The sequence below is a fragment of the Molothrus aeneus genome, chromosome 6 (genome assembly GCF_037042795.1).
Source record: "Molothrus aeneus isolate 106 chromosome 6, BPBGC_Maene_1.0, whole genome shotgun sequence".
NCBI classification, from domain to species: Eukaryota; Metazoa; Chordata; class Aves; order Passeriformes; family Icteridae; genus Molothrus; species Molothrus aeneus.
Genome location: NC_089651.1, coordinates 13,160,352 through 13,181,901, shown reverse-complemented (window position 1 = coordinate 13,181,901; position 21,550 = coordinate 13,160,352). Strand labels below are relative to the sequence as shown.

The following is a 21,550-nucleotide window of genomic DNA, read 5'->3' as shown; positions in this document are numbered from 1 at the left end:
AAAGCCTCAACAGCCTCATTCTCACCCAATAGCAAATAATTGCTTATACAAAAGGGGGAGGGTTTCTTCCCTACTTCAAAAAAGGTTGGCTCTGAGCAGCTGAAGAGGCAGGTGAGAGGGAGCCATACATTTACAGGCAGATCAACCTTGGCAGGCTGCCACGACGATCCAAACCTGTGAGGTAACTTGTTTAACACCCTCCCGTGCAGAAGTGTAAACAGCAGGTAGCACAGGCAGGGTAAAGCATCACCTACTTTTGTGACAGTGCTTCGTAAATACCGGAGGAAAGAATTCCTCTCCATGCCGGAATTTGTCGCACATAAATATTTGTAATAGTTGCTATGGCAGTTGAGAGGAGAAAGATGAAAATCAGAAAACAGTGAAAGCTGTCTGAAAACAAAGAAATGTATCCAGAGAGTAAGCTCAAGTACTGGAATTTTTATTGCCCTGAATTCTTGTTATAGGCCTTTGATTGCAAAAACACAACCCCAAAACAAAACAAAACAAAAAAAAACAAACCCCAAACCCTCCAAATCCAATAAATATATCTTTATATTTAAAGATAAAATATATATTTATATTAATATATCTTACATTAATAAGCCCAGACGCTAAAATGTGGCCTTCATTAATTGTAGTTGCCATTTTTAACATCCATGAATCTGATTGTGCCTTATTCTTGAGTGATATCCTTAAATTTTCCAGAATAACTCATAACAGATAGGAATCTGGGATGGAGTACTTAGGCGTGGTATTTCAGTTGCATTGGATGAGATTCTGTGCTTCAGCCCTGGAGTAACTCAACACCTGCAGATGGGATAGGAATAAGATGTCTTTGAGAACACCCCATCACTTTTCTGATGGCAAACACTTCGTGCATCTCATTGTTGCCAGCATCCCCATAACATTTTAGAGGGGGAACTGAAAATCCTGTGCTGGGAGTGTATGGACTGATCTTTCCATAGCATTGAAACTTACTCCTCTCAAGACACTAATATTTACCATATAGTATGCTTCTCATTTTCAGAATAACAAATCTGGGTATCCTCCACAACTTAACTTTTGATTTTCAACTGCCTTAGGTATTTTTTTTTCTACTGCTAAATATGAGGCTGTCTTGTCTGACATTTCCAAGCTACAGTAATTGATTCTTATAGAACATTATCTTTATTTTAAAAAATTACACTTAGGATTTTTCATGTTGTACAATTGACCACTTTTACAATGCCGTGAGTTTTACATAGGGGCGCCTATTAGCATAGTTATAACTAAGAGCTTTTCACAATTTCCATTATATAGTAAAACATTATTTTCAGGAATTTAGAAGGTGGCTGTAAAAAGCAACTGTGGGCTGCAGTTTTACACAGAAAATCTTCACCCATGAGAAAATTATTGTCACAAATGCTGAAAGCATCAGTCAGTATGTGTAGCTATTTTTAGGTGGAGTGACTGAAAAATTAAATATAGCAATTCAGTGGTTTAAAACATTTTTTTCACACTCATGTACAACCACCAGGTGTAAAATACCCCGTGGTCCTGATTCCCTCAGGGTTTCTTTGGTAGTGCTCCAATATGACAAAAGAAAATTTTGTACTATTTTATGACTCCATAAAATAGTGCAAAATTTCCAGGCACAACTGAATTTTCAGTTGATGGAGAAAGCTACCATTATATCATACTGAGTGAAGGAGGGAGGAATCTTGCCCTTCTTCCTTAAATCTTGAGCACAGGGAGTGGAGCAGAAATACGAATACGCTAAGGAAAGAACATCATACATTCTGGCTAAGCATGAGCAATTGGTACAGATTCAAACAAGCCCTCTTTGTACAACTGTCTATTTTTCTTAGTCTAAAATGTGAACAGTTTTCTCCTTCAGGAGCCTCAGTATCTCAGAAAAGTGTTTAGGATCATTTGCCTTTCTTCCATGTACATATGCAAAGTGTCTAAGCAAGTGCCTAGTGAAGAGCTTGGTAGCAAGGGGAAAATATTTATTTAATTTGTATTTTGATTTAATTTCACAGGATCAGTGGTCCAAAGAGTGTGTAGTGTGAGCATTGCGGTGTCTTCATAAATTCTACAAATAATAAATGATTGTGTTTTCAATTTGGCAGGAGTGGTTTCACAGGAATTAAAAAAAAGGAATGATTTGTAAATTTTCATGTAAGCCCCTCTTTCATGGTAAACACTGTATTTTTTATCCAAACCAGGTAACAGTGGTCACATGTTAAGACATGCCATTGCCATATTTATGAAAACATCTTCCTGGTTTTGCTTACAAATCCCAAATGCCCAGGGGTACCTTACTTGAAAAATTAGCCTGAAGAACAGCTCCTGTTAACATGATGATTTTGCTTCTTTCTCTTCATGTTATATTATTTATATTATTTACTAATTACATTATCAGTTGTTTTAATATCAGCACCCTATGTGAAAGGCAATAAGAAATGGCCTATGCATATCCTAGCCCCAGCTCCTTGCTAATTACTGATATGACAAGTTAAAACAGCTAGCACTGGATGGAAGGAATTAGTTACATTGATACAAAGCATGATGTTGCATCATTCAGAAAGTGACAAATTATTGAAGATAGAATGCAGGAAATGGGTCACTAAAGCCGTGGCTGCAACCCATTTTCAAGTCTTTTGCTTTTGCTCTGCATTTCTTAATAACACGTAATTTGAGGGAGGTGGTTTTGTAAAAACCTCTCCCATTGTTAAACATAATTCCCTTTTACAAACTACCTTGTACTTAAGCTTTTAAAAATCATTGTTTTGGTAAAGAACGTGTGAGCAAGCAAAGAACAGTGTTCAACCACACCTTGAACAATGCATCCATCAAATGTGAAGTCAGACTGCCTTCTTTTTCTGTCCTTAATTCCCATCTGTCATTTCTCCATCTTAAAACAAAACAAAGCATTGACTGAAGTATGAATGGATCACTATGACCCTTGTTCAAACAGGACTTTTTCAACATAAAAGCTTTTAGGGATGACTGAAGACTGCAGAATTAGCCCCTGTGTTTTAAATTAATGTTGTATTTTCTGGATGTTTTAGGTGACACTCATGTCATGAGAAATTTGAAATGATGTGAATAACAGCTACACTGGCAGTAAGGCTGTTACTTTTATGGAAACTTTTTTATGTTAAATAGATTAGTGCATTTTTCTTTGCATTGCTTTGACTTTGAATATGATTAATATAGTAACAACAATTGCTTAGCTGGTAGACCAGCTGTTTTTTTTTTTTTTTTTTTTCTGAAAAATCAAGTCAAATCCATAGATCTTGTCAAATACCTAACAATAGTTGTTAGTATTTTTTCTTTTGGACCGGGCTGTTTCCTCCATGATTTTCCTTTCTGTGGGCCTCTATTTTCCTCAACTGAGTATGAAATAAAATATCAAAGGGAAACAGCAACAATGCTTGTGGATTGAATAATGTAGATTGTTACATCTGATGACTGGCAATCCCTTACTTCTGGCATCATTACTTAGGCTGAAAAATGTTCAACTTAAAGATGATTCATATTTCTTTTCTATCAATAACATTAATGTCAGAATGGGGTTGTTAGCATTTAATTAATTATCTGTGAAGGGTCTTGAAGTCTGCAAGTAGCACATGATTGAAAAATACGATGACACTTAAACACCTCCCCAAATTTATAGTAGAGGCTTCTTCTTCATCCCAGTTTCTCTGTAGATGTTTCATGGATCTTCACAGAGTAACTCTTATGTTAGAGCACATGTGTGACTGTGTCAGCCACCAGGAGCTAAAGCCAGGCCTCAAGCCCTAATTAATTCAGTTAATATCGCATGTAATTTAAAGCATTATTTTATTGTTTTAGCTATAGTCCATGCCAAGTTTCTATGAGGGTTAGCTTTGCCATAGAATGTGGTCAAGAAATCTAAACTGTTTGTGTAAGCCATCAAGCAAGTAGCTGCATTTAGCAGTTTCAATTCATTTATATAGCACAGATTTGGGCAGGGCTGGCTGTGGAGTGTGGCTGTGCTAGCAGCTTATTTAGAATTATTGTTTTGGTATTTATTAGGGCACTGCTAACAATTCAGCTTTAAACACTGGTGAGCGAATGGTGGAGCTGAGAACAGTTGCTTTGATTTCACACGCAGCAGATATTCCACTCTTAATTTTAGCTTTAGACTTTCAAATGGGGAAAGATGTATATGCAGGTTGTGAGTATGGCTGTGAAAACTGGTGCTGTTTTAATTGAGATTAAGTATTTTGCTTGCATATGTAAAACAAATGTACTAAAAAAAGTAAACTCGCTGCCACCAAAACTGAAAACAAGGCACTCTGGAAAATATATGCTGATATATAACTGGCTAGAATTTCCTTCATTTTGCAAAGCCACGAGCCACATGCATCAGCTCACCACAAAGTCATTAGGTCTTTTTAAACTCAGATGAAAAACATTAACAAATACCACAAAAGGCTTTAGTATGGCCCCTTTGTTCATTCACATATGGCAGTTTATAACTCCTGCACCACTTGGGTCGTGTGTTTGTTTAAGCTGCCTCCATCAGGCCAGCCCTGAAAGAACAAAAGACATCTTGAGCGATCCTAAGCAGGAAATGGGCTAATCTAAACATGGCTTGTGACACTATAAGTAGAATAGAAAGGGGAGGGATTGATTAGTCATTAATGTCCAATTGACTCCATATGGATGTTGCAATAATAAGGCCTTTTTCAGTGCAGTAGCGGAGTTATTGAATTAGAGGTTTATGTTTCCTCAGAGCTGACCTTAGGGAATTCCCAGTTGGTTCTTCTTGTTGATGTTTTAAAGAGAATGGAGTCTCTTAGCAGGGAAAAGGGAAGTCTTATCATAAGGAGGTGTTGCTTGGATATAGCTAACCTGTGCTACAGTATATTCTCACTTTTTAGTATTTACCTAGTGCATTTCAGAACCCTTGCAGGTGAAAAATTTTAGAGGCCATTTAAATATTGCAGTATTTCATGAATTGCTTGTGGCTTACCCGGTTTTTCTCCCCATTCATTCTCTGACATGCAGCCTGTGAGAAATGTTCACTGCTCAAATTGCAGCTGAATAATATTTGTTTAGCATTTGGAACAAAAGCTGCCTGACAAACAGAACATTTGTGTCACCCCTGTTCAAAACCTTGCCATGTTTCCAAGTGGGTATTTTGCCAGTGATGACAAGACATGCCAGTAAAGAATGAGAAACTCTGAATGGTGTTGGGGATGAAGAAATAAGAGGCAGGCAAGGGGCAAAACAGATAAATGTTATTCTACAGCTGCTACATGTTGCTAAGATTACAGTGAAGTAGCAGTAATTCTTGTAAATTTCTCTAAAATTGATAACCCAAAATATTAGTTAAATAACAACTCCCGTGTTCCAAGCTTGCCAAAGCTGCTCTTTCTATTCTGTTCTTTCCATATTTGTTTCTTTCTCTATTTGATTTTAGCTGCTGCTATATGTTTCACAAAGGCTGCATTTGTCTGTACACAGGTTAAGAGCAGCACAGGGCACTACCAAGCTGGTTTTTCATTCTCCCTGTCTTTATGGCATGTCCATATTTATGAGTAACCCATCTCTTGCAGTAAAAGAGTGACTCCTGTTTGCATGTTTGTCATGTTCTGGTCTCTGCAGTGCTAGCTGTATTACCACAGACAGGGCCAGGTATTTTGGAGGTCACAATCAGTCTTTTCCAAACTAGGCAAATATGTCACCTCAGCTTAATGAGTAACTGATGGTAAGAGCTTTACTACTAAGCAGTCATTTTCATACTGGGAACCTAGAAATATTGTCTGTATTTCCATGTATCCTGTCTTGGTGTGTGTCCATGGAAGATGATCTGCAGTACATACTCTAGATTAGCCAGATCCATTTTCTGGGGGGAAGTCAGGGGAAATCACTTTAAACATGAATCAATGGCCATACTATGAAGAGTCATTAAGGAATAACAGGGTGACTGACAAAAATCTCTTTCTTTTGCTGTCACTTCTTTTCTCTCTTTTCCTCATCTTTTTCTCAGCCTTTTTTTTTTTTCTATCACATCTATTATTGTTTGTTTTCTGGTAACATGTAAAGGCCCAGTCTCAGGTTTTGTTGTAGGCGATGTGCAAAATGAAAGGTAAACCCACATCCCAGTAAAGACAGTAGGATTAACCCTATTGTGGCCAAGATTTCAGGAAGCATGCTGAGGGATAATGCCCGTTCTAATATTAATTTCATTAGCAAATGTAAGAACCTCAGATAAAGACAGGAATAAATAAATAAATAAATGAACAATGTAACAATTGTTATTTTATGTTTCTTAACATTTATTTCACATGAGGAAGTTTATCGTTCTTGATGATCAGATTCTTTTATCTCTCCAATATTCTCTGATTAGACGGCTCTTTAGAAATGAAAATATTGTTGCAAATTATTTTCATGAAGCTCTAGCATTTTTAGATTTAGTCTGTGGCGTTTTCTTTGCCTCAGTATTGCCTCTAGAGCAGTATGGAGTCCAGCTTTCACAGACGGGTTGCCTGCCTATATCCATAAAAAAAATCATTCTTCTTTAATCTGATTTTAGTTTTAAATCATCAAAGTTATGACAAGCTGTGGAAATGCAAAGGATCTAGGAAGTAAGGCAGTGAACACTTCCAGAAGCTAAAAGTGCCACTTTGAGGATAGCCCCTGTCTTTAGGCCAAAATATAGAGTTCTTTGCCAACTAAGCCACTAGGGCAGCCAAACTGTTCTGCTTCTGCAATAATTATAAATTCTGACCAGGCTCTTAATTCTGAAAATCCCTCCTCCTGTGATTGCAGTATGAACAGTAACTGGCAGAGCATTAGTTACCATAGAGAGACAATTACCAATTCCTTCTCTTGTCTTGTCCTTCACTGGTAGTACACTTACATTTTATCTGTTATTTTAGGTTCATTAGTAATTAGAATTTCCTGACAATATTTTCAGAAAGATTTAAAACAGCTACTTCTTTGCACTTGCATATACATTTTCTTTAAAAATTCCAGGTGTCTCTTTGAGCCTCCGTCAGTGCTAACAATAGGGATTATCACAATAGGAAAAAACTCCATACTTTGTTAAATCTGTTGAAATTGTTTTCATAGGGCACAATAAAGTCAAAATATCTGCTTGACAGGATGAAGTACCTAAGAACAACCAGTTTGAAAGCTTGTTATGTGTTTCAACTTGTAAGACTTCACTGAGCATATATGTATTTGTATCATTAGCACCTCATTTCTAATCTAAAAAGGTACTTAGGCATTCTGACTTCCCCCCATGCTGCAAGAACTATTTTATTGTCATGCTTTATATGCTGAATATAATTCTGTGGTTCTGAGACAGAAGAGCATGAAGATTATATGGCTTTAGTTATTTGCAGAAATTAATTTTGCAAATGCTTTTGTGGTGGCCTATAGGTCAGCTTGCAAATATTTCCCCAGAGATCAAGCTCAAAGAACATCAACTCTTTGGCTACTTTTTCAAGTCCTTCAAGTAAGGACTTGCATAAAGCAGATGCAGCCAGACTTGACCTTCTTGGGATGGTTGTAATTTATTACTCCAAGTAAGAATTGTTTTCTAACATAACCTTTCTATGGAAACATATAATTTATGGTGATTTTCAACCTTCCTCTTTTTTTTCCTTTCTTTTTTTTTTTCCTTTGTTTGTTTTTGTTCATTTTCATTCTGTCTAGATTACATCCAGATTAAAAAGCCACCTATAATCTTGTTCACAGTAAAACTACTCTTTACCTGCATTAGGCTTGAAAAGTCCAAAATTGTGTTAGAAACTGCTAAAGACAAACTCTTAGCTGTAGTGAATAAGTACCTTTGGGAAAGGAAAAGATGCAAAGACACCTAGTGGATTCAAATATGTCTTTCCTGTGCTGTGAGTAGAGCAGTTTAAAAACAAATTATATCTTTTGCGTAAATAATAATTTAATTTTTTTTGTCACCAGCTTCCTAATTGCCCACACACTAGTAACAGATTTTTATTACATTATCTTAAAAGATAGAACAACTGTTAAATGCTATATTGGACTTTTCTCAAATTATGTAGTTCTTTGTCCCAGTAAATAGTTCAGTGTTGACTTACTATGTTTGCAACTTATTTCAGTTTCTAAATAAATACATCCTCTCTCAAAATATGGTATCTTTGACATGTTGCTGATTCAAGGCTTTTGGCAACAATGAGCAGAGCCTCATTGACCATTCACCCCCCTCACCTGGTCCTACCTGCAGGTCACTCTACAATTCTTCTCTTCCCTTTTGCAGTAAAAAGCTGACTGCAGCCTCCTGTAAATGCAGAACACCTGTGGCACAGTGCTTAACTTAGAACAGTGCTAAAAGAGTTTTGCAGCTCACATTTGCCACAAACCTGTCTTCTTTTATGTGCATGCATGTTAGTATACAAATTGCCAAATTGGTGTCAGTTGTAAAGTAATGGCATGGGAGGCATCATAAATTACCAGGGTGATCCTCAGGAGAAGACGCTGCTGTGTGCGAATGAGTGTTTTGCTCTCAGGGTAATGTATGTCTTCATCTGGCCCAGTAGTCAGCATATTGCCCTGTGTTGATGGATATAGTCAGCTTGAAACTACACTACATTTCACTGCACAATAAACATGGCTGTCAACACCATATAAAGCAAAATCAATTTATCCTGTATGGTCAGTGCGTTTTAAATGAAATTAATGTACTGTGGACCTGGTGGCAAAAAGGTAGTGTATTAGTTATGCATCCTCTATTTTAGGGCCCCTTTTTCATGCAAATGTGTTTCTTATATAGAATTTTTAGAAAGGTGTGCCTATATAATGCTTTCAATCTGAATTAGGAAAATTGATTTTTGCACAACTAAAAACTTGTGCCTGTATTCAATAAAACTGCAGTGTTTTGTTTTACGTACTGTAAATAATTAATCTTACATTATTTGGCAAATAAACTATTACAGCTACCATCATGAATTTATAAAAAAAAGATCTATTGCTGTATTAGTCTTTTTGTCAAGTATCTTGCCTTTTCAAGGTATTAAATTATATGACCAGTTCGGTGAGGTCAAAGACTGTCACTCTCCCACTGTAAACACTTTTTGCCTTTTTTATAGCTAAGGTATAACTCTAAAAACATATCTTATAATCACAACTGCAGAAGTTTTTTCCAGTAAAGGCATGCCTTCGTCATCTGTTTCACCCCTAGTAATTAGTTCTACACCTCAGATCTTCTATCTCTAAACTCCCCTAAGTCTTTTCTGTTTGTGGTCAAGAAACAGGGCTGGATGCATTCAAAATCCCAGTTAGGGCTGGCACGTACAAGCTGAATTGATGGCAGATAAAGACTGGGATACACTACGGTACAGCAGGCATGGAGTTGGGGTACTTGTCTCCCACCCTGGAGTGCTCCAATGTGCTGTGCATGTACTTGTTAGAGGAAGACAGTTTTATTACATATATGTGGTTCAAATGCTTCAAAGCACATCTAGAATACAATTAAAGCAGATGCAACTTTAGAGTGTCCAGCTCCAAATATAGTCTGTTCCATACAAATGTACCTGGTGCATGGTATAATTTATTTTATGAAATGGTTGGCACGTGCTTCACTGCTCAAGCAGCAAAGTCGTTGTCAATGGCTTGTGTCAGCAGGCCTACATCAGTTTGGATTCTCAAATGTGACTTCTATGTGAGTTTTATTGAGCATTCAGAGAATGTATTTTATGGTAAAGCCCCAGATGGAAACTTTATCAAATCTACATGTCTTAATTGGAGAAATACCAGTGCAATTTGTTTCTTCAGTTTGATGTTGGGTCATCTCAGCTACACTGAGACCACCAGTTGGCCCATCTCTCTCTCTTTCTCATAGATCTGGTAGCAGGGGGAGAGAGAGAGAGCAAAAGAGGCTAAAATAAGCAGAGCACTGAAAGCGCTTTCCTAATGCACGTAATAATGTTTTGCATCCATCTTGTTTCCTCCTGCCCTGACGTTACAGGGAGTAAAGCAGTGAATGGCTCTGCAGCTAAACTACAGCAGTATTATTGTTGGCCAACAGGAGGGGCCACGGTGGCTGAAGCCCGGGTGTACCGGGACTCGCGGGGCCGCGCCAGCAGCGAGCCCCACATCAAGCGGCCGATGAACGCCTTCATGGTCTGGGCCAAGGACGAGCGCCGGAAAATCCTCCAGGCCTTCCCCGACATGCACAACTCCAACATCAGCAAAATCCTAGGTAAGTGCAAGGCAACGGGCAGCAAGCTGTGTTGGCAGGTTTAGGTTGGATATTAGGAAGAAATTCTTTACTGGGAGGGTGGTGAGGCACTGGCACAGGTTGCCGGAGAGGCTGTGGATGTCCCATCCCTGGAAGTGTTCAAGGCCAGGTTGGATGGGGCTCTGAGCAACCTGGTGGAAGGTGCAACCCCCATGGCAGGGGCTTGGAACTGTATGATCTCTATGGTCCCTTCCAACCCAATTTTACAGTTCTGTGAACTTCTCTAATTTTTGGACATATCTTTTTCTGGTGGATGTTCACCAAAATTAGAATTACTGAAACTTATGCAAATGAAGATTCATGGCTTGTTTTCATTTTTATTCCCTTTCTTTTCCCTTTCTGCCCCTTCCCTAATACTTTTTATTGCCAACAGCATCACAACATGTTTTAAAACTTAGTAGCATTGAAAAGGAATGTTTTGTGAAATCTGTTGTGAGAGTGTGTCCCAATAAAGTCCCAATAACTGCAAGATCCCATTAGAACGCACTTGAACTAGAAATCACCTGAATGCAATATGGGACTTCCTAGAGTAAATACTGGGATAAAGTTTAAAAAGTACAAAATCAAAATCAGAGGCTTATGTCAGACAGTGCAAAATCAAGAAAGAAACCTGGCACAGTTCAAAAGACCTGTACATGCAAACCTCACATCCAAAATAATGTTTGGTTCAAAACATTGCAATATTCAAAAAGCTAACCACTAGAAATGTGCAATTAAAATATTGCTCAGGTAAAAGTCACAGTAGTTAATATTTGCTTTGCATAGATAGACACAATCAGGGAATATTCCATGGGTTTTATTTTGTCCCTGTGCAAATAAATGGACTCATTTTTGAGAAATTTTGATTTGCTTTTTAAGACCCCTCCAGAGAATTAGAAACATACGTGAGAATGAGTGGTGAAATGTTAAAACCTATATTTGCTTTTTGAGTCTTTGAAGTGAAAGACAGATTCCAAATGTAGCTCGTAATAAATAAAAGTAAAAATCAAGTTTCCTCTGTAATCATTTTATTGTAAACTCTGAGTTCAAATACAAAGTTTGTTGCATGTTAGTTCAATCAGAGGCAAGAATACATAGAAATAAATGTTACTTTGTCCTGCAACTTCCAAAATCTTTCTTAGTAGTTCTCATATTTTTGTCTACCATATAAGTGAGTTATATGAATAGCCTTTCAGTTTTGTATAAAACCTTCACTGTTTCAGTGTTGGCAGCTGTAGGGAATCTATATTATTTGTGTGCATTCTGTGAAAAAAACTATTAGGAGCATAGTAACTGTATTCATTAAAATGTAAACTTACAGCATAAATATTTCACAAGTGCCAGCAATTGAGTGTTTGTTAACCATGGAATTAACCTGTCAGTATCTGCTCTGCCACAAATAAGTCTATGTCCATATAATATCTGTGCAACTTTTCCAGGACAATGAGAAAAGAGACTGAAATATTAGAACTGACACAGAATATTGTTGGCTTCGGATAATATTTATACAACTTTTCCATTTGTTGATGTATGAAAAATGTTAGTAAAAGAATAGCTTCCACCCACGTTTACCACAGCTGTAATCGTTTTATTCATCTAAAAGACACCAAAAAGCTTTTTTCTGCATTTCTTATTCCCGTCTCTGTTCAAGTGTTTAGATAGCTCCTTACAAACAATACAAGAGATCTGAATACTTTTGCCTCTTCCTGTGTACACTGTGTTAATTTTTAAACTTTTTTATTGGTGCAGCTTTCAATGAGAGTTTACAGTACCTGAAGTGGTGTATATAGTTACAGTGTGCTTTCTGTTTTACTTTTTGTCTTTCCAATGTGAGTTTGTGAAATGTAAGATTCAGTTCTGTGTGCCTATTACATCTGGCAAAAAAATAATATGCATAACAGAATTTAAAATAGGTGTCAGTATTATGCCAAGCTTATATCAGAAGTTCAGTAAATTTAAGATGCCCAGACAGCAAGGGATTGTTCATAATTTTTCTGAATCTACAAGGTTTGATACTTTTTTCCTGCTACATAGCAAGCTATTAATATCTATTAGCAGGAGTGTATAAACCAAATTCTCATAAAAATATCAAAGAAGCCTGTGTCCCTAGGCAATGTGTTAGGCTTTTAACAGTGAAAGTATAGCTGCAGACTTTCCTTAACCACCATAGCGTGCGTGGTATTACAGAGGTATGGAATTACTCACAGATTAATGCTCTTATTGTAAAAAATTAAGTAGTCTGTTTTGCAGCACGAGGCTGAGATTTTGAGACTTAACTATTGATTTTAAGTGCACCCTATTTAATAGAGATTTACATATGCTTAGTCTGCAGCAATATCTGAAAGTCAGGGTTCTTTTAAGATGTCTCAGGCTGTGCAAGCCAATATATGTGCAGACTGATGTAAATTTAAATCAGTTTATTTAATGAACTTAATTAAAATTTATTATGGTGAGAAGGCACGTTGAATTGTGTATGTGCACAGCTAAGCCCTCTTTATTTGAGCACTCACTGACATTTTGTGTCCATAGGATCTCGCTGGAAGTCCATGTCAAACCAAGAGAAACAACCTTACTACGAAGAGCAGGCACGACTAAGTAAGATCCACCTAGAAAAGTACCCCAATTACAAATACAAGCCTCGACCAAAACGCACCTGCATCGTGGATGGGAAGAAGCTGCGCATTGGGGAATACAAGCAGCTGATGAGGTCTCGGAGACAGGAGATGAGGCAGTTTTTTACCGTAGGGTGAGTACAATTGTTGCCATTGTTTTCCAAGATGGAGCACGCTGTTTGAAACCAAATAGAGTTATCTGTTTAAGTCGCTGACTAATGTCATTTAGAGGGAAAGGGTTTGAACCGGTAAGACCTTATTAAAAACATAAGATGGAATATAGAGCTATCGGCTTGCCACTGAATGCTGATTATGAGACTGATTGTGGAATTCTTTAAAGGCAAAAGAAGTTGTTTCCCATTAGCCTGAAAGGTTTGAATCATGTCTTTTGTGAGTTTTTAGTAAGCTAATCCATTCTGGGTTAGTAATGACTCCAGCATCATTTCCTAAATTAAGAAAAGAACAAAGAGAGAAACACAAAGGATTATTCCTGTGTAGAATAGGAGTCAGGAGAGGGGGAAAAGGGAGAGGAGTAATAGCAGTTGCATGAGGAACACACACAAATGAATGATATCAACGTATGAAGCTACTAGGAATTTTTTTATATAGAGAAGTATGATTTTTTTTTTAATAAGTTTTAGAAGTCTTTCAAGTAGTGCACAGATGGACTGGGTAGATTTATGACTCAAAATGTATTGCCCAAAAAGATCCTGACACAATTTTAAGAACACTGTGTGTGTTTTAGGGCTATTTCCTCTGGTTTTCAGCAGAGAAAGCAGCACTATGAAACATCTACAGGCTAAGGATAACAAAAGTCGAGTGAAACAACTGCACCATAACTGATTTTTCGCTCCTGTTTCTTTTTTTTTATGAATTAATCTGTGATGCTCAGTGCTCTAACACAATGTTTCTGGTGATTTACAAAGAGTCTAAAAGCTGTCTCCAGTGCCAGCCTTTCCAAATTCTCAATGTTCTGCTTATTTCTCTAATCACAATAGGCTCCTTTTGTTGGGTACTTCACCACCAGATAATTGACCTTGACGTCGATTATGTGCCCTCATTTTTGGCTTGGGATGCAGAACTCCTGTTGCAGTCAATTATTTTGTGGTACAGCCTGCAACAATGTGGGCTCTTTCTTCAATCAGTAAATAGAAGTGGTTTTGATATCTTGAAATAGCCTTCCAGTCTATAGTTATGACATTGTTTTTTTATTCTTCAGTCTAAGGGAAATTGTTTACTAATAGTCTTCCATCAAAATTGCACATAGGACTCTAAATAGAAATCTGAATTTATATAGCACATCACAAATTATATTCAGATTGAGGGAATGAAATTCTAGCTTACGTCTTCCAAAGCAGATTGACAGACCAAATCACATCTAGACAAGAAATGTAAAAGGAATGCCAAAACAGCAGTCTGAACAATTTGAGAATTGTTTGCTAATTCAAAACAGCATTAAGCAGTAGCATTTTACACATTAAATGTGATGGCTAAATGGGAGTGAATATTGAGGATGGATTTAAGAAACTCCTAAAAGTGCCTACCTAAAGAGTGAATTCCTATTAAAATATGTATACTGAAAGCTATTCAAAACTAAACTGGTGCAACCCAGATTCAACATTTTTCTCATATATCCAACAGTGTGATCATGAAGACCGTGAGAATGTCACCATTTCTTGAAAGGATTGTTTCCAATTTCTTTTTATGCTAAGTCCACTTCACCATGTTCTATTGATGTTGAAGAAGTTTAAAGTAAACTACCTCTGTGCAGTTATATGATGATGCACTGGACTTTACCAAAATCAATGAGTTTTAGTTGTGCAAGTGATGGAAAAGGGAGTATGAAGTCTAATGGATGCATTCAATGGAGATGAAATGAGATCCATGTCACTGTACAATGTGAATATAGATTACAGTCCTGAGGAATCACAGGCTGGGATTAAAAAAAAAAATATTTTATACTTCCCTGTGACTTCTCACTGTTGTCCCAAATTCCCCTTTTCCCTCAAGAATAATTTAAAACAAACTTATTGGAAGACACCAAGTAAAATTAGTGAAAAAGACAGACTAGAACATCTTTTTGAACTGAAACATAAAGCATGGAATCATTTGTCTCAGCAGAATAGTTTACTAAGTAATGAAAAGCAACATTTCTTCCAAATCAGATTATAACTAAGTGAAACACAGTAAGTGAGCCCATCAGCTTCTTAAATTTACTCTTCCCTGTGTTTAACATAAATATCACATAAAGCATCAGCTGGAACAGTTTTCCTAACTGACCTCACACCCCCATTATTTTTCCACTGTTTTGATGGAACAACATAAATCGTCCTTCGGAACTGTAGACGTGAGAGTTGAGATGCTGTTTCCTCTTCAGAGTGAAATAAGAGACAAATGTGGTTTTTCGGATTGAATATGCTCTGTGTTTACAGTAAATATTTCAGTGGAAGATAGAGAACAAAAGTACAAAATAGACTCCAATGAAATGTGCCAAGTGCTTCATACTGCTTGAAGTACTGCTGGGTTGTTTTTTTTTTTTTGTTGCCTTTTTTTTTTTAAAGAACAAACCAATTAAATTGGGAATGGGCACACCAAAACGGCAACAAAATATCATCATGGAATAAAAAGATAAGTAAGAGATGTGTGAAGAGTCAGATACACATTCAAAGCAGGTAGCTAAAGGAAATAGTAAAAAGCAAGAAAAATAAATTTTTCATAATTGTGTTTGCATTTTTCTTATACCAAAAGTCCATTTATGTTTTAAGCAATCCAGTAAAGGCTAGTTCCTGTCAGACTCCCTTAGGTGAGCCACTGGCTAACATAGGATAATTCTCCTATGAGTAGAACCCCCCCACCACAAGCATGGAGTTCTCCATAGCTCAAATTTTTTTGTTGCAAAAGGCTCATACTGCTCACTTCACTGAACCACAGTCTTTGACAAACTTTGGTAAGATGTGAAAAGGGAGTTTAAAGAATTTCAAGATACAAACTAGCCAGGATTTAAAATACAATAGAGAAATAAGCTAATGAATGGCTAGGTTTTGTTCTGATTTTTGAAGAAAAATCTCCAAAGAATTGAATGAGAGTGAAGATTTCTTGGAATAAATTGGCCAGGAAATTAATGTTTTCAGATAATTGTAATTGTAATAGAACAAGATCTGTGAACTGCCAAGTATTCTAAACAACAGAGTGGAACTTACAGTGTGCGTAGGCCTTCTATTGTATCCCTACATGAATGAATTTTGTTCCAAATGAGGCAGATAATATACAGAAATAATTCATGTTTAATGCAGAGTATGTTAAAAAATTGCTGCTTTCAATATAGGGGAAGCTGAATCTGGAGCCAGCTATGTCTTTAAAATAATTGAGTTATTTTTAATAGTAAAATTATTAATGGAACTTGTGAATGATACCTTCAGCATAAGTTAATCCCAAACAGACTTCAAGTGATTTACAATTTATCCTCAATAGTAGTTTTTTGTAATGCATAAATACATGTGAGCTAAGAAATGGATCATATATAAACCATAAATTCAGGTATTTTGAGTCTGTCTTTTGTTGCCTTGTCTTACAAAGATAATTCATTGCTCAGTCATTTTTACAGTCTAATACACTCTAAATAGAAGTATATGCTATATACATTTCTCTGCAAAATGATGTAAGCAGTAACTTTTTTTTCCTGCGCTTTACCAGAGTAAGATGTTTAGAATAAAGCCTTTATAGTGTTTATAACTACTGTACACACATAGTCTGAATGTTGCTAGGCTATGGTTTTGAATAAGTCTGTAACATTATACTCCTGTAGCTTGAACTTAAAGCAAGTACACAATGGGTGCTTTTGTGAGATTTACTGTTATTTCATTCCTTATGGGAATGTAAGTTTCAGGGGTGTGTAACATCTGAGCGTTTTGCTTGATGCAATCAATTTCTGCTTCAGACATTTAAATAGCTGTCAGAAAATGGTTGGGAAGGGATCAGAAAACAATGGTCATTTGCCAATTTAAATGTTTGGCTGGTTTGGCAAAAGTCAAAAGAGGAACATTCTCCAGGAAAATACTAAGAATATTAATGCCACAAATTTGTGAGCAGGTCAGTTTGGCTAAGAATTTTCATGTTACTCCCATTTTTATATTTACTTAAATGTTTTGGGCCAAATCTTAAGCCCCAGAGTGGACAGGCAAGTTATCAATGCTGGCAGAGCCGAGGAGAGTGACCCCTAGTAATTGTCCACATGAGGATTTCTTAGCCAAAGAGGAGATGGTGGGGACAGGAGTAGTTTGAAGCCAGGGTAGGTAGAGATTGCCACCATTCCTCATGGATCTGAAGAGACCAGAAGATTAATGTTGCTTTCTGGAAATCTTAACAGGCAGAAAACTTCCATGTGCAACTGAGCTGAATTGTAACCTGTAGCTTGCAGGTAAAGTATGTTTTTATCTCCCACCTCCAAGGTTCTAAGATGGTAAAACTCTAGCTAAAGGCAATGATTAAATGTGTGGAATTTTATATAATAAAAGAATCCATTAACTTGAATGCCTTTTAGATCTAAAAACATAAGAACAAATAATGGCCAGAGTTGTAGGTTAGAAACTCCAACTCTTCCTTTCAGGGGGAGTACTGGGAGTTTAAACAAATACTCTGTTTTCCTCCCCAAAAGAACTTAATTACTTAGGAAATGATAACACTCATCTCTAGTAACATATGCCATCCACATAATTTGTGATATTTTAAAATAAGACTTTCTGGGATGTAATGTAGTGGCTAGAGCAGAATTTACAGTGACAACCTGATCAGGTCTAAATAATAACAGTTATTAAATCAGAGGTAGGTGTCCAGTTACAGGGGGTGTGTAGGTGCCCATGTTTAAGTGCTAGCAAATTTTTTGCTAGCAAATGGGTAGCAATTTGAGACTCTTTCCAATTAGGTGGTACAGTTACCACATGTTTACAGTTCCACAGTGAGATATAGGTAATTTAAAGTTATTACCCAGCCAGCAGCAGGCATGCACAGCATGTCTGATTTTTGTTTAACATGTAAAAAAGGACTGCATTTATGAATGACAAATTCAGTAAGCCTTTAACTTTCCTGCTATACCAATCAAGTTCTTTGACAATTAGATTCATTCAGTAGCTTGCCATGCATTTGCCTGGTGTGCTCCCAAGTAAAAATACCTCTGTGAATTTGGCTTCTTTGTGCTCAGATGACCACCTCCATTTATACTTTGAAAAGGGTGGTACTTGTACAAGTCCCACAGAAATGTGGATGTCCAGAAGAGTTCTGCTGACCGAGTTTTAAATACTAGGATTTCTTTTTCCTTCAGGCCTTAACACTGATAACCATCACTTCATCAACATATCTCACAGCATTGTCTTAAGCAGACTTTTAAAATTGTTCTGCTGCTTGTAAAAAGACTATTTGCTTCTGAAAAAACACAAACCTTTTGGGGAGGAGAGGTACAAAGTGGATATTAGTGTTCTGATACTTAATGTCAGCTGTAACGCAGCAGCAGCTTTATCTCAATCATTCTTGGAGTCAGTTCTACAACTTCTGTTACAGGAGTTGTGAAAACTTTTCTCAAAGCATCATTTGGCATTGATATGATGGTGTTCTTTGATGAACAACTGGTGATGTTTTGTTTTGTGAATTCATTTATTCTAAGAAATACTGGTGAAAGATTATTAGATGGGCAGATCAGAAAGAATTAAGTGTGTATGGCCTGGTGACAACTACATTGATTTTTCTGTTGACCATGTGTGGGTTTCTTTTTCCTTTGCGGAAACATTCATTAATGTGATCATTTTCTGTGTCTAAAAGTTGTGGAGGAGATACTTGTGGGTTTTTAGCAGTAATAGCTTATACTCCTGAAAACATGCAATCCTAAACCAGGAATGTTCCCATGTGAGGTAGGTGTTCAATTTTATGGATAAAGTATTGAAAGATGTTTGCAGAAAATCACTTGCAAGCAAATACATTGCCTGAAAATTGTTTTCACAGAACATTTATCAGACCATTTAAAAAGTGAAAATTTAGTGAAAAATCCCAAGCTGTTTGTAAATCATCTGCAAATCATCATTTGCAAACAGGAGTATAATGACTGTGTCAAATGAATTACTGCGTTTTTGCTCGCTGCTAGCCAGGTGTACGAGACTTACACAACAGATGTTTGAATTTCTCAAGCTGTGTAGAGGCTATAAGAGTCAGGCTAGCAGTACCAGCCGTGGCAGGACTGCAAACTATTTTGGTGGTGTGTTACACAGGGTGTTCATGATTTCACTGTATCACTACCCAAACGACTGCAGCTTCCCTGTAACTGTCTAGTGCGATATTTGTCAAAATTAGAGTTTGATCAATGAACAATAAAGAATCGACATTTAGAGTTTTTTTAAATAAGCTTAACATTATCTTCTGTACTGATTTAGCCAATGATTAGGAAATTGTGAGACCGGTTTATAAAATGTCCTTTTGAATTTAGCATGGAATGGCATAGTGGTCAGGTTGCAGATTCCTTAGACTATTCAAACGTACCTGGCACTGATTCTCCTGTTAAAATCTATAATAGTTCACTGTTACTGGGTTAATATTGTTCTAAAGAAGGTTGGGAATACATTGAAATGTATGATTCTTTAAATAGATTATGCAAATAGGCATGTATGTTCAATAACTAGTCAATACATTGTCAGCATCTTCCAGGGCAGATTTGTTTTCTTTTTTTATAAAGTACTTGGCTTCAAGTATCTTTACACATAGATCTTACACATAAAATCCTGAAAAGCAATTGGCATTCCGATGATGGATCCAAATAAAAATCAAAAGCCAGCAATCAAATGTCAAAAGAATGTCCAAGTGCCATAGGAGTCTACCTGGCTAGTCTACCCATACTACTGACATAGTAAATTAGATACTTCAGTTTCTCTCTGCTGTTTTAGGTAATCTTGAGGTCCTCTCATTAAAAGAAGCACTTGCCATGAGTTTAGAGGGTTTAGATTTTGGATACATGGTGTCTGGTAGCAGGCAGGCATGACAGGATGCCTGAAGCCTTTTGATGGTCTCTGTCCAAGTGCCAGTTTGTATTATGGTTTGAATAAACATGTAGAGTACATGAAAGGGTGTCTGGTAGTGACTGAAAACACTTCATTTCCCAATTGTCCTTTGGGGTAGATAATGAACCAATACCATAGAGGACTCTGAGCCCAGAGGAATACATGGAGCCTTTCTAGGAAACCACCTGCTTTTCTTTCCTTTGGTCTTGCAGAAGGTCTTCCCTCCTCTGCACACACAGGCAGTGACACTTCCCTCTTGTTTTTCCTTGCAGACAACAGCCTCAGATTCCAATCACCACGGGAACAGGAGTTGTCTACCCTGGTGCTATTACCATGGCGACCACCACACCGTCCCCTCAGATGACATCAGATTGCTCCAGCACCTCTGCCAGCCCTGAGCCCAGCATCCCTGTCATCCAGAGCACTTATGGTATGAAGACGGACAGCGGAAGCCTTCCTGGAAACGAAATGATAAATGGAGAGGATGAAATAGAAATGTACGAGGACTATGAGGATGATCCCAAATCAGACTATAGTAGTGAAAACGAAGCCCATGAGGCAGTCAGTGCCAACTGAGGAGTGTTCACAGAATTAAAGTACTCAGACTCATTTGGGTTTTTTTGGGGTTTTTTTGAACAAAAGTTCTTAAAGAGCCTGCATGCATGTGTGGCTCCTACAGTTACATCAGCAGAATGGTCTTAAATGTTTCTTATTGTGTGAGACAGATTGTTTCCCTAATTTTTCATGAACTTGGGTTTTTTTTTGTTTTTGTTTTGTTTTGTTTTTTTAATTTAGATGAAGACATAAATATCAGACATCAGGACTTGAGAACTTATATGAATCAATAGCTGTCTTACAAGTCTTACCTTTTGTCTTTTTCCGTTTGGATGCTGATAAAGGTTTAAGTTACTGTTTTAGATGGGGGTTATACATTCTCACTCAGGTATGCTGTGCCAGCCTACAGGTTGTGAATGTGTTTTTATTCTGGATTATTTTAGAAAACAAAAACTGCAGATTTCATATTGTGAAACAGAACAAGTCCGCAAGTGTGCACACCTGTGCATCATAGCTTGTCTTTAAAAAATAGTCTCTGAATTCCATTTTTTTTTCCATATGTATAGCTGAACTTCTGATGTGCCAAACTTTTCATAACTTTTGAATCTTAACATTTAAACAAAAAGTCTTAAAGGAGACACTGTAAAGTCTTAGACAATCCTTTGGCATCTTAAAAAAAATTATATATGAAACCTAATTTTTTTCCAGAATATGGTAAAGTACTCAGGAATCTGGAGACAGGATATTCTTAATTAGTGAACATGGTTGCCATAGTGCATGTGCCCAATTGCTTTTGCCTCTTGATGTGCCATTAGTGTGACATTTTAAGTAAGCACAAAAGAGCGATCACCAGCTATGGACAGGCCTGTCTTAGCAGTGTGAGGCCACCTCTGATTACATTCTCTACCCCTTTGCTTTTAACCCTTGCATTCAGTCTTAACACATTTTCTCTTAAATAATTTATTCATTCCAGAATGTCAAGGGTCCAAATACTTAATATTTATTTTTAAAAGTACAGTTGGTGGCATTACACTTACAATTCCTTATTGATATTTTAAAGAGCCTCTTCTTTCCCCTTCCCTAAATCACACAGGTATATGAAAATAAAAGTGCACCTGCTACTAAAA

At 37.0% G+C, this 21,550-nt stretch overlaps 1 protein-coding gene across 2 annotated transcripts in view; it reads left to right on the top strand.

Moving 5' to 3' along the window:
- SOX6 (SRY-box transcription factor 6) overlaps positions 1-20,444 on the top strand; it is a 359,140-nt gene extending 338,696 nt beyond the window's left edge. For both annotated transcript variants that reach the window (XM_066551989.1, XM_066551990.1), the window contains 3 exons: positions 9,968-10,201; positions 12,749-12,965; positions 20,141-20,444. In XM_066551989.1, coding sequence (XP_066408086.1) covers positions 9,968-10,201; positions 12,749-12,965; positions 20,141-20,444 — 755 coding nt within the window. The remainder of the gene's footprint in view (positions 1-9,967; positions 10,202-12,748; positions 12,966-20,140) is intronic.
- The last annotated feature ends 1,106 nt before the right edge of the window (positions 20,445-21,550 follow it).